Source organism: Loxodonta africana, chromosome 1 (genome assembly GCF_030014295.1).
Source record: "Loxodonta africana isolate mLoxAfr1 chromosome 1, mLoxAfr1.hap2, whole genome shotgun sequence".
NCBI classification, from domain to species: Eukaryota; Metazoa; Chordata; class Mammalia; order Proboscidea; family Elephantidae; genus Loxodonta; species Loxodonta africana.
The window spans coordinates 212,341,440-212,354,010 of NC_087342.1; the positions used below are offsets into that span (position 1 = coordinate 212,341,440).

At 39.4% G+C, this 12,571-nt stretch overlaps 1 protein-coding gene across 4 annotated transcripts in view; it reads left to right on the forward strand.

The window, feature by feature from the left end:
• PHACTR2 (phosphatase and actin regulator 2) overlaps positions 1–12,571 on the forward strand; it is a 341,627-nt gene that overhangs the window by 227,581 nt on the left and 101,475 nt on the right. For all 4 annotated transcript variants that reach the window (XM_064291660.1, XM_010588137.3, XM_023551977.2 and 1 more), the window contains exon 2: positions 7,296–7,463. Coding sequence is in view for 3 of the 4 variants with exons in the window: in XM_010588137.3 (XP_010586439.1) it covers positions 7,296–7,463 (168 nt within the window). In the remaining variant the exon portion in view is untranslated. The remainder of the gene's footprint in view (positions 1–7,295; positions 7,464–12,571) is intronic.

Genomic DNA, 12,571 nt, shown 5'->3' on the forward strand with positions numbered 1-12,571 from the left:
ATCTTATTGAGATCTTCTGTTTTAACTGACTTTGTCAGATACCTCTCTAGTGGGGAGGCACGGGAGTGGTGGGGCCTCATTACTGCCAGGTAGAGGTAGAAATCCGGATTCTCCCCTTGGCCTCCATTGACACCTGAGGTGGAGGAGGTGGGACAAAGGCTGGGGAGGAGGGACTCTCATTACTGCTGGGTGATTGGTGGGATTTCTGGCTTTCTACATGGTCTTTGCCTCATATGCATGTGAAAGATGGATGATGAATAAGGAAGATAGACGAAGAATTGACCCCTTTGAAATGTGGTGTTGGCAAAGAATATTGAATATACCATAGACTGCCAAAAGAACCAACACATCTGTCTCAGAAGAAGCAAGGATGGTGAGACTATGTTTCACATACTTTGAATATGTTACCAGGATGTATCCGTTTCTGGAGAAGGGCATCGTGCTTGGTAAAGTAGAGGATCACCGAAAAAGAGGAAGACGCTCAACAAGATGGATTGCCACAGTGGCTGTAACAATGTGCTTAAGCATAACAATGATTGTGAAGATGGTAATGGACCAGGCAGTGTTTTGTTCTGTTGTGCACAGGGTTGGTATGAGTTGGAACCAACTCAATGGTGCCTAACAACAATAGCACATGGTCTTCACTGATGCTGTGGTGGGGGTTTTCTCATTAGCACTGGTTGATGGTGAAAGGCCTGACTGTCCTAGGCCTCATGCGATACCACCCTAGTGGGGAGGAGGAGGAACTCCTCATACTGCCATATTGGGGTGAAAGTCCAGGCTCCTCATGATGGACACCATCATGTGCACCTCAGTACCAGCCCAGCTGGCAGGAATGAAGGCCCAGGCTCCCTACTTGGCCTTCTCTGATATTACTTTGATGGAAACGTTAGGGCTCCTCCTTATAGCCTCCCGAGGGTAGAAGTCTAGTTTCCCCACTCTGCTTTTGCTGGCTTGGATAGTGTCATGGATTTAATTATATCCTAAAAAAAAAATATGTGTATCAGTTTGGCTGGGCCATGATTCCCAGTATTGTGTGGTTGTCCTCCATTTTGTAATGGTAATTTTATGTTAAAGAGGATTAGGATGGGATTGTAACACCCTTATTGAGGTCACATCGCTGGTCCAATGTAAAGGGAGTTTCCCTGGGCTATGGCCTGCAGCACCTTTTCTCTTCGAAGGGGTAAAAGGAAAGGGAAGCAAGCAGAGAGTGGAGGACCTCATAACACCAAGAAGGAAGCACCGGGAGCAGAGCGCATCCTTTGGACCTAGGGTTCCTGTGTGGAGAAGCTCCTAGTCCAGGGGAAGATTGATGAGAAGGACCCTCTTTTAGAGCCAACAGACAGAAAAAGCCTTCCCCTGGAGCCAACACCCTGAATTTGGACTTCTAGTCTACTAGACTGTGAGGAAATAAATTTCTCTTTGTTAAAGCCATCCACTTGTGGTATTTCTGTTATAGCAGCACTAGATGACTAAGACAGATGGCCAGCAGTTTCTTTTGTGGTGTTTAGCAGGAGTAGAGCAGTTATTGTTTGCAAGTGTTCTGACTTTCAAGACTTCCCCTTTGCTGGTTGTTTGACTAGAGAGAGCAGGCTTTTGTTCAGGCTATTTTGGTCTGTTCCCATTAGCATTTCTGGGTTTCTGGCTTCTTCAGCTACAAGTCTAGGATATATGAGGCAGAAAGGAAACTCAGGAATCCCACCACCATGCCCTTACTTAGATCTCGTAGTCCCTAGCCATGCTGCCTTCTCGCCACTCCAAGAAGCAAAGATTGTTTTGATTTTCTTTTCTTCCTTTTTTTTTTTTCATGGATTAGTTTTGCTTATTTTAGAACTTAATATAAATGGAACCATGTGCATGGCCTTTTTTTTAAGCACGATGTTTTTGAGATATATCCATGTTGTTGTATGTATCAATTGTTCATTAATTTTTATTGCTGAGTGGAATTTCATTGAATAAATAATACCACAGTTGATTTATCTATTCTCCTTTTGGTGACAGTGGTCTGTTTCTTTCCTTTTTTTGGGGGGGGGGTGTTGTTGATTTTTCTGAATTTTCAGGTTTTTTATTCCTCAACTTAGAGGGTTTCTCTTCTATTCCACCCAGCTTAAACAAATATTTTATTTTTAATTGTGCTTTAGGTGAAAGTTAACAGAGCAAATTAGCTTCTCATTAAAGAATTAATACACAAGTTGTTTTATAACATTGATTGCCAACCCCACAATGTGTCAACACTCTCTCTTTGTCCACCCCAGGTTCACCATTTCCATTCGTCCAGTTTTCCTCCTATTCTTTCCTGCCTTCTCATCTTCATTTGTGGGCTGGTGTGCCCATTTAGTCTCATATAAATGACTGAATTATGAACACATTCCTAGGTGTGTTATTGTGTGTCTTATAGACCCATCTAATCTTTGGCTGAAAGGTAAACCTCAGGTGTGACTTCAGTACTGAACTAAAAAGGTATCTGGGGACAATATTCCTCGGGTTTCTCCAGTCTCTCAGATTAGTAACTCTGGTCATTTCTTGTCAATTTGAATTTTGTTCTACATTTTTCTCACACTCTGTCCAAGACCCTCTGTTGTGATCCTTGTCAGAGCAATTGGTGGTGGTAGCTGGGCACCATCTAGTTCTGGGCTCAGGCTGATGGAGGCTGTGGTACTTGTGGCCCATTAGTCCTTTGGACTAATCTTTCCATTGTGTCTTTGGTTTTCTTTATCTTCTTTTGCTACAGACAGAGTGGGACCAGTAGATGTATCTTAGATGGCCTCTTGCAGACTTCTAAGACCCCAGGCGCTCCTCGACACAGTTGGATATAGAACATTTTTTTTATAGACTATATTATGCCAATTGAGCAAATTCCCCCCAAAGACTGTAGTCCCCAGCCCTCAGTCCAGTAACTCTATCCCTCAGGGAATTTGGATGCTTCTATGAACCTTCTATAACTTTGCCTCGGTCAAGTTGTGCTGACTTCCCCAGTATTGTGTACTGTCTTACCCTTCACCTAAGCTACCACTTATCTACTATCTAGTTGATGTTTTTCCCTCTTTCACCCTCCCCTCCCTCGTAACCATCGAAGATTGTTTCTTTCTATATGTAGCCTTTTCTTGAGTTTTTATAATAGTGGTATTTGTCCTTTTGTGTTTGGCTTATTTCACTCAGCATAATGCCCTTCAGATTCATCAGTGTTGTGAGATGTTTCAGAGATTCATTGTTGTTTTTTATTGTTGTGTCCCATCGGTTCCTGATCATATACTACCTCTTGAAACGGTTGAACATCGACTGATTCCTTTTAGTGTAATGACTCTGTGTATTCCTTCCATCTTCTTTTGACGCATTGTGCGTCGTCTAATATTTTCCCCATAGAACCTTTACTATTGCAACTTGAATTTTTTCTTCAGTTCTTTCAGCTTGAGACATGCTGAGTGTGTACTTCTATCTCCAGCTCTTTGCACATGTCATTATATTACTTTGTCTTTGTGAACTGCCCTTTGAAATCTTCTGTTCAGTTCTTTTACTTCATTATTTTTTCCTTTTGCTTTGGCTGCTTGACGAGAATACCAGAAGAATGTTTACTTGTGTTTTATTGACTATACAAAGGCATCCAACTGTGTGGATCATAACAAATTATGGATAATATTGCTAAGAATGGGAATCCAGAACACTTAATTATGCTCATGAGGATCCTGTACATATATCAAGAGGTAGTTGTTCAGACAGAACAAGAGGATACTGCTTGGCTTAAAGTCAGGAAAGGTGTGTGTCAGGGCTGTATCCTTTCACCATACCTATTCAGTCTGTGTGCTGAGCAAATAATCCAAGAGCTGGACTACATGAAGAAGAATGCGGCATCAGGATCGGAGGAAGACTCATGAACAACCTGCATTATGCACATGACACAGCCTTGCTTGCTGAAAGTGAAGAGCACTTGAAGCACTTACTGATGAGGATCAAAGACCACAGCGTTCAGTATGGATTGCACCTCAACATAAAGAAAACAGAAATCCTCACAACTGGACCATAAGCAACAACATGATAAACAGGGAAAAGATTGAAGTTGTCAAGGATTTCGTTGTACTTCGATCCACAATCAACAGCCATGGAAGCAGCAGTCAAGAAATCAAAACACCCATTCCATTTGGCAAATCTGCTGCAAAGGACCTCTTTAAAGCATTGAAAAGCAAAGATGTCACCTTGAAGATGAAGGTGCACCTGACCCAAGCCATGGTGTCTTCAATCGTATTATATGCACGCGAAAGCTGGACAGTGAATAAGGAAGACCAAAGAAGAATTGATGCCTTTGGATGGTGGTGTCAATGAAGAATACTTGATATACTGTGGACTGCCAAAAGAATGAAGAAATCTTTCTTGGAAGAAGTACAAACCAGGATGCTCCTTAGAAGCAAGTGTGGTTAGACTTACATACTCTTACATACTTTGGACATGTTGTCAGGAAGGATCAGTCTCAGGAGAGGGACATCACACTTGGTAAAGCACAGGGTCGGTGGAAAAGAGGAAGACCGTCAATGAGATGGATTGACACAGTGCCTGCAACAATGGGCTCAAGCATAACAACCACTGTGAGGATTGCCCAGGATCGGTCAGTGTTCCATTCTGTGATACATAGGGTTGCTATGAGTTGGAACCAACTCGACGGCACCTAACAACAACAATTGTATGCTGTGTCAAGGATTCCCTAAAAATGAAGTGTTAACACTGTTGTTGTTAGATTCCCTCTAGTGGATTTTTGACTCACAGCTCTAGCCCTCCTTATTTTAAAAATCATACCTCATATTTTTTAAAATACTAAATTTTGGCCACAAACTGTGAAGATGACTGCTTTTCAAAGCTATCAAGGAATTTTGCTGTCCTTTACACGTGATGGTCAAACCTTTTAAAAGATTTTCTTCTAAACTCTACACCAACAAGGCGATGATGTTAAGAAGCCACTATCCTTAATGATTGTGAGGATGGCACAGGACCAAGCAGTGTTTCGTTCTGTGGTACGCTGGGTAGCTATGAGTCAGAACTGACTCGATGGCACCTAACAACAACAACAGCATCGTGTAGTATTCCATTGTGTGTATGTACCTTAGTTTGTTTATCCATTCATCTGTTGATGGGAACTTAGGTTGTTTCCATCTCTTTGCTATTGTGAATAATGCTGCAGTGTACATGGTGTGTATATGTCTGTTTGTGTGGTGGCTCTTATTTCTCTAGGATTTATTCCTAGGAGTGGGATAGCTGGATTCTATGGTACTTCTATTTCTAGCTTTTTAAGGAAGTGCCATATTGTTTTCCAAAATGGTTGTACCATTTTGCATTCCCAACAGCAGCACATAAGAGTTCCAATCTCCCCAGAGCTTCTCCAACATTTGTTATTTTCTATTTTTTTAATTAGTGCCAGTAATATGGGGGTGACATGGTATCTCAGTGTAGTTTTGATTTGCATTCCTCCAAATTTTTTTTTTTTTTTTTTAATGGCTAGTGATCGCAAGCATTCCCTTATGTGTCTGTTAGGTGCCTAAATGTCTTCTCGAGTAAAATGTCTGTTTATGTCCTTTGTCCATTTTTTAATTTGTCTTTTTGTTATAGAGATGATGGATTTTCTTATAGATTGAAGAGATTGGACCTTTGTCATATATGTCATAGGCACAAATTTTTTCCTAGCCTGTAGGTTCGCTTTTTACTTTTTTGGTGAAGTCTTGTGGTGACCGTAAGTGTTTAATTTTTAGAAGATCCCAGTTACCTAGTTTATCTTCTGGTGCTTGTGTATTGCTAGTTATGGTTTGCATCCTATTTATGCCATGTATTAGGGCCCCTAGCATTGATCCTATTTTTTTTTCCTTATTCTTTATAGTTTTTGGTTATATATTTAGGTCTTTGGTCCATTTTGAATTAGTTTTTCTGTATGGTGTAAGGTATGGGTCCTGTTTTTTGTTTTTTATGGATGGTCATCCAGTTTTGCCAGAACCATTTGTTAAAAAGACTGTCTTTTCCCCCATTTAATGGATTTTGGGCCTTTTTCAAAGATCAGGTAACTGTAGGTGGATGGATTTATATCTGGTTTCTCAGTTCTTTCCAGTGGTCAATGCTTCTGTCGTTGTATCAGTACCAGGCTGTTTTGACTACTGTAGCTGTATAGTAGTTTCTGAAGTCATGTAGTCCAAGGCCTCCTACTTTGTTCTTCTCCTTCAGTGATGCCTAACTTATCTGGAGACTCTTCCCTTTCCATATGAAGTTAGTGATTAGTTTTTCCATCTCCATAAAGAATGCTGTTGGTATTTAGATAGGAATTGCGTTGTATGTATAGATTGCTAGTGGCGTAGTGGTTAAGTGCTACGGCTGCTAATCAACAGGTCAGCAGTTTGAATCCACCAGGCACTCCTTGGAAACCCTATGAGGCAGTTCTATTCTGTCCTGTAGGGTCAATATGAATCGGAAATGACCCAGCAACAATGGGTTTTGGGTGGAATTGACATCCTCACAATGTTGAGTCTACCTACCCATGAGCATGGTATGTTTTTCTTTTGGTTTCTTCCAGTAGTGTTATGTAGCTCTCTTTGTATAGGTTTTTTATGTCCAACACTGGTCTATTTCTGGTTTTTGCCATTAATTTTGATAGTTGGGGTAATATAAGTTATTGCTATCTCCCTGCTCTTTTGAACATACTACAGGGCAATTTAAGGTTTTGTGCCTTTCCTTTGGTGAATAAAATGATTAAGGTATGTAATAATATGTTCTCTCATACACAGTGCCCACATTTCCTATGTTTATCTTACTGGTAGTGCTAGCTATCAGTTTATTTGTAGTTGAAAAATTTTTGTTGCTGGAACAAAAAGGTAGTTAAAATGTAGCTTCTTGGCACTAAATTTCATTTTGTGAAGGAGAATATATGATTTTAACTAAACCGTAACTGTAATATTTATTACTGAGAATGCCAAAACAGTCTCTAGAAGAACATCCTATTTTAGGGATATTTAGAATGTTGTATTCCTACACAAAATATTGATACAGTTGTCGCAGATGGAGTTAGTACACCTTTCTCAGGCCCTTCCATGTCGGTCTCTCCTTTCTTTTTCCTGAAAATGAATACAGTGACTATAATTTCTGATCAATTTATTTACCAGTTGATATCAGGGGATTCCTGCTAGTTGGGAAATGGGACAAAATGAAGTTCATATGAGATTACAATTAGAGTGGTTGTGCTTACTGTTAACAACCCATGAAGAAATAGATAATGTTGTTTCAAACTTTTACTACAGCCCTTGTCTGACATTATTTTTTCTTTAATACAGTTGACGGACTGGACAAAGCTTCTCTAGCAAACTCAGATGGCCCCACAGCAGGTTCCCAAACACCTCCCTTCAAGAGAAAGGGAAAACTATCCACCATTGGTAAAATCTTTAAGCCTTGGAAATGGAGGAAAAAGAAGACGAGTGACAAATTTCGAGAAACCTCAGCAGGTATGAATATCATATACACAAAGTAAATACCTAAATTCTTCAAAACGTGGAAAATTGTGTCTTGCAGATTTTTCTAGAAAAAAAGATTATCCATATTTGAAATGAAATTATTTCATTTAAGAAAGATTTGCCTTCTTTTTCTCCTCACTTTGACTAGTATATAAAAAAATATTAGAAATATATTCTAATATAGTCTTTTTAATATATATATTTATTAAATATATTTATATTCGTATACTTATAAATTCATATAAAAGACTGATGTGTGGGAGAGAAGATGAAATATTGGGAAACTAGCAGTGGAAATGTTCATCAGCTTTGTGGATATAAGTATCTATTTATGATCCATGAAATATATATTGTTATATATTTATCCACCTAGTTCCAGTAGCACTCTCTTATTGATAATTTTTTTTAAGGTATTTGTTCTGTGGGTAAGATATAAATGGGTACATGAAAGAAAAGCATTGCCTTAACTGTTGTTTAATTTTAAATTTCCGTCATATCTTAGAACAAATAAATGGTCTCTGTCCTAGGGGAGCCATAGCCTATTGGTTTGAAAATTTTTTATTGTTAATTTAATTTGTGGGTTTGTTAAACCTTAAGAATTATATCATTTAGTACCTCTAAACCCCTGCATCTATCAGTTTGTTGTACTGTGGTGGCTTGCGTGTTGCTGTGATGCTGGAAGCCATGTCACCTGTATTTCAAATACCTTCAGGATTCAGTCTAGAGATTCTAGACTAAGACAGGCTGGGAAGAAGGACCTGGTGGTCTACTTCTGAAAAAACTGGCCAATGAAAACCTCAAAATGAGACGAAACACCTGCAAACATCCATTAATAATCGGAACATCGAATGTATGAAGTATGAATCTAGGAAAATTGGAAGTCATCAAAAATGAAATAGAACACATAAAGATTGATATCCTAGGCATTAGTGAGCCGAAATGGGCTGCTATTGGCCATTTTGCATCAGACAATCATCTCGTCTACTATCTAAAAAAAATGAAAAATTGAAGAGGAATGGTGTCACATTCATTATCAAAAAGAACATTTCAGGATCTATTCTGAAGTACAACACTGTCAGTGATAATAGCCATACGTCTACATGGAAGACCAGCTAATACAACTATTATTTAAATTTTTACACCAACCATTAATACTGAAGATGAGGAAATTGAAGATTTTTACCAACTTCTGCAGTCTGAAATTGATCGAACATGCAGTCAAGGTGCATTGATAATTACTGGTGATGGAAATGTGAAAGTTGGAAACAAATAAGGATCAGTAGTTGGAAAATATGGCTTTGGTGGTAGAAATGATGCCAGAGATCGCACAATAGAATTTTGCAAGACCAATGACTTCTTCATTGCAAATATCTTTTCTCAGTGACATCAACAGTGACTATACACATGGACCTTGCCAGATATAATACACAGGAATCAAATTGACTACGTCTGTGGAAAGAAAAGATGGAGAAACTCAATCATCAGTCATAACAAGGCCAGGGGCTGACTGCAGAGCAGAGCATGAATTGCTCATTTGCAAGTTCAAGTTGAAGCTGAAGAAAATTAGAGCAAGTCCACAAGAGCCAAAATTTAGGACCTTGAGTATATCCCACCTGAATTTAGAGACCACCTCAAGAATAGATTTGACCCATTGAACACTAATGACTAAAGACTAGACAAGTTGTGGAATGACATCAGGGACATCATACATGAAGAAAGCAAAAGGTCATTAAAAAGACAAGAAAGAAAGAAAAGACCAAAGTGGATACCAGGAGAGACTTTGAAACTTGCTCTTGAACGTAGAGTAGCTAAAGCAAAAGGAAGAAACGATGAAATAAAAGAGTTAAACAGAAGATTTCAAAGGGTTGCTTGAGAAGCCAAAGTATCCTAATGACATGTGCAAAGACCTGGAGTTAGAAAACTAAAAGGGAAGAACACACTCAGCATTTCTCAAGTGGAAAGAAAAGAAAAAATTCAAGCCTCAAGTTGCAATATTGAAAGATTCTACAAGGAACATATTGCACAGCCCAGGAAGCATCGAAAGAAGATGGAAGGAATACACTGTGTCACTGTACCAAAAAGAATTTCTCGACATTCAGCTATTTCAGAAGGTAGAAAATGATCAAGAACCGATGATACCGAAGGAAGAAGTCCAAGTTGCACTGAAAAATATGCGGAAAAACAAGGCTGCAGGAATTAAAGGAATACCAATTGAGATGTTTCAACAAATGGATGCAGCGCTGGAGGTGCTCGTCAGTGCAAGAAATTTGGAAGACAGCTATCTGGCCAACTGACTGGAAGAGATCCATGTTTATAACTATTACCAAGAAAGGTGATCCAACTAAATGCAGCAATTATCGAACAATATAAAAAAAAAAAAAAATTTTTTTTTAATTAATATCATACACAAGTAAAATTTTGCTGAAGATCATTCAAAAGTGGTTGCAGCAGTACATCAATAGGGAACTGCCAGAAGTTCAGGCCAGATTCAGAAGAGGACGTGGAATGAGCGATATCATTGCTGATGTCAGATGGATCTTGGCTGAAAGCAGAGAATACCAGAAAGATGTTTACCTGTGTTTTATTGACTGTGCAAAGGCATTTGACTGTGTGGATCAAAACAACTTATGGATAACATAGCAAAGAATGGGAATTCCAGAACACTTAATTAGAACCTGCACATAGACCAAGAGGCAGTCTTTTGAACAGAACAAGGGAATACTGTATGATTTAAAGTCAGGAAAGGTGTGCATCGGGTTTGTATCCTTTCACCATATTTATTTGATCTGTATGCTGAGGAAATAATCCAAGAAGTTGGACTATATGAAAAAGAACACAGCATCAGGATTGAGGAAAACTCATTAATAACCTGTGTTGTGCAGATGACACAACCTTGCTTGCTGAAATGAAGAGGAATTGAATCACTTACCGATGGAAACCTAGGATACAACCTTCAGTATGGATCGCACTTCAACACAAAGAAAACAAAAATCCTCATAACTGGACCAATAAGCAACATCATGATAAACAGAGAAAGATTCAAATTGTCAAGGATTTCATTTTACTTGGATCCACAGTCAATGCCCATGGAAGTATCAGCCGAGAAATCAAATGACATGTTGCATTGGGCAAGTCTGCTGCAAAAGACCTCTTTAAAGTTTTAAAAAATAAAGACGTCACTTTGGAGACTAAGGTGCACCTGACCCAAGCCATGGTATTTTCAGTCACCTTATATGCATAGGAAAGCTGGACAATGAATAAGGAAGATCAAAGAAGAATTGATGGCTTAAACTATGGTGTTGGCAAAGAATATTGAACATACCATGGCCAGAAGAATGAACAAATCTTTCTTGGAAGAAGTATAGCCAGAGTACTCCTTAGAAGGTAGGATGGCAAGACTTCATCTCATGTACTTAATAGGAGGGACCAGTTCCTGAAGAAGGACATCATGTTTGGTAAAGGAAGACCCTGGGTGAGATGGATTGAGACTGTGGCTACAACAATGGACTCAAGCATAAGAATGACTGTGAGGATGATGTGGGACCAGGCAGTGTTTCGTCCTGTTGTACATAGGATCACTAAGATTTAAAACGAACTTGATGGCACCTAACAACAACAACCAAAACCAAACTCATTGCCATTGAGTTGATTCCAACTCATAGTGACCCTATAGGACAGTGTAGAGTTTCCCCATAGGGTTTTCATGGAGCGGCTGATGGATTCGAACTGCTCACCTTTTGGTTAGCAGCTGAGTTCTTAACCACTGCACCAACAGGGCTCCAACAACAAATATCTTTCATATAGACTCATGGGGGAAGTTGGCTTTAAATCTCAGGCGAAGAATTAAGACTGATTCAATGGAGTGTCAGTGACATTTGTTTAAGCTGGAAAGGCATTTATGTCTTGATATAAGTTCAATTTTCTCCATGTTTACTGTCCAAAAGGATCTCTTTATCAAAATTTCTTATTGTACCACAGTCTAATATTCTCAATATCTGTACAAAGTCAATGAGCATGTTTTAATGGTCTATGCTGAGTCGGCCCCTGACTCTTGGCACTGTCATGCACAACAGAACAAAAAGTTGCCCAGTACTGTGCCACCCCCTTAACTGGTTCTGGATCAGACCATTGTGATCCATAGGGTTTTAGTTCATTTTTGAAAGTGGATCACCGGGCCTTTCTTCCTAATCCATCATATTGGAAGCCTCACTGAAATCTGCTCAGCATCATAGCAACACGCAAGCCTCTACTGACAGGTGGTGGCTGTGCTGAGGTGCACTGGTCAAGAATTGAACCTAGGTCTCCGGCATGGAAAGAAAGAATTCTACCACTTAACCAAGAGAGTAGACAAAATAGAAAACAAAAAGTCAAAGACTTTTATAAATCAAACAAGAGGTATTTTAAGAAAGGAGTAATCGGGAATATCAAATGTTGTAGATGTTGAAAAGGATACAAATGATAGAACACTAACTGCGGTGATTCAGAGCTTGTTGTAACCTCAGTGGAGTGCTGGATGCAGAGGGAGGTTGCAGTGGGCAAGGAATGATTGTGGAGAGCAAGGGGAAGCAGCAGATACAGGATGGATTTTCAAGATGTCTGGTCCTGATGGTAATGGAGAGAGACTAATCAGAAGTTAGAGGACTTACTGTGTTTAGAGAGGGTGTGCATTTGTTTGTATTCTTCAGTTTGGGAGATGCAAGCATATTTATACATTCAGTGGAAGAAACTGTTCCCTCCCCTACAAAAACCACAGGAAAAAAAATATTTAGGAAAAAAGGCATAATTGACATTGTGAGTTCTAAAAATAGGGGAGGTATAGAACACAAGTGGGACCAAAGATGGACCCCCTCAATCAGGAGACAAAGGTAAAGCTGAGGGGCACCTGGGCAGGTAGATGGAAAAGGGAGATATTCTCCTGTCCTAGAACCTAATAGCCATACTAACCAGAGTTGATAATGTGGGTAACTTCCTGCATTAAAAGGAGCTGGAGAACTGAAGTCAGGACACAGTCTCAGTCTGCCTTGCAGAACAGGGCAACCTTCGGGCTCAGAAGAGCATTCCAAAGTACAGCTGACTCAAGGACTACCAAAACATTCTTA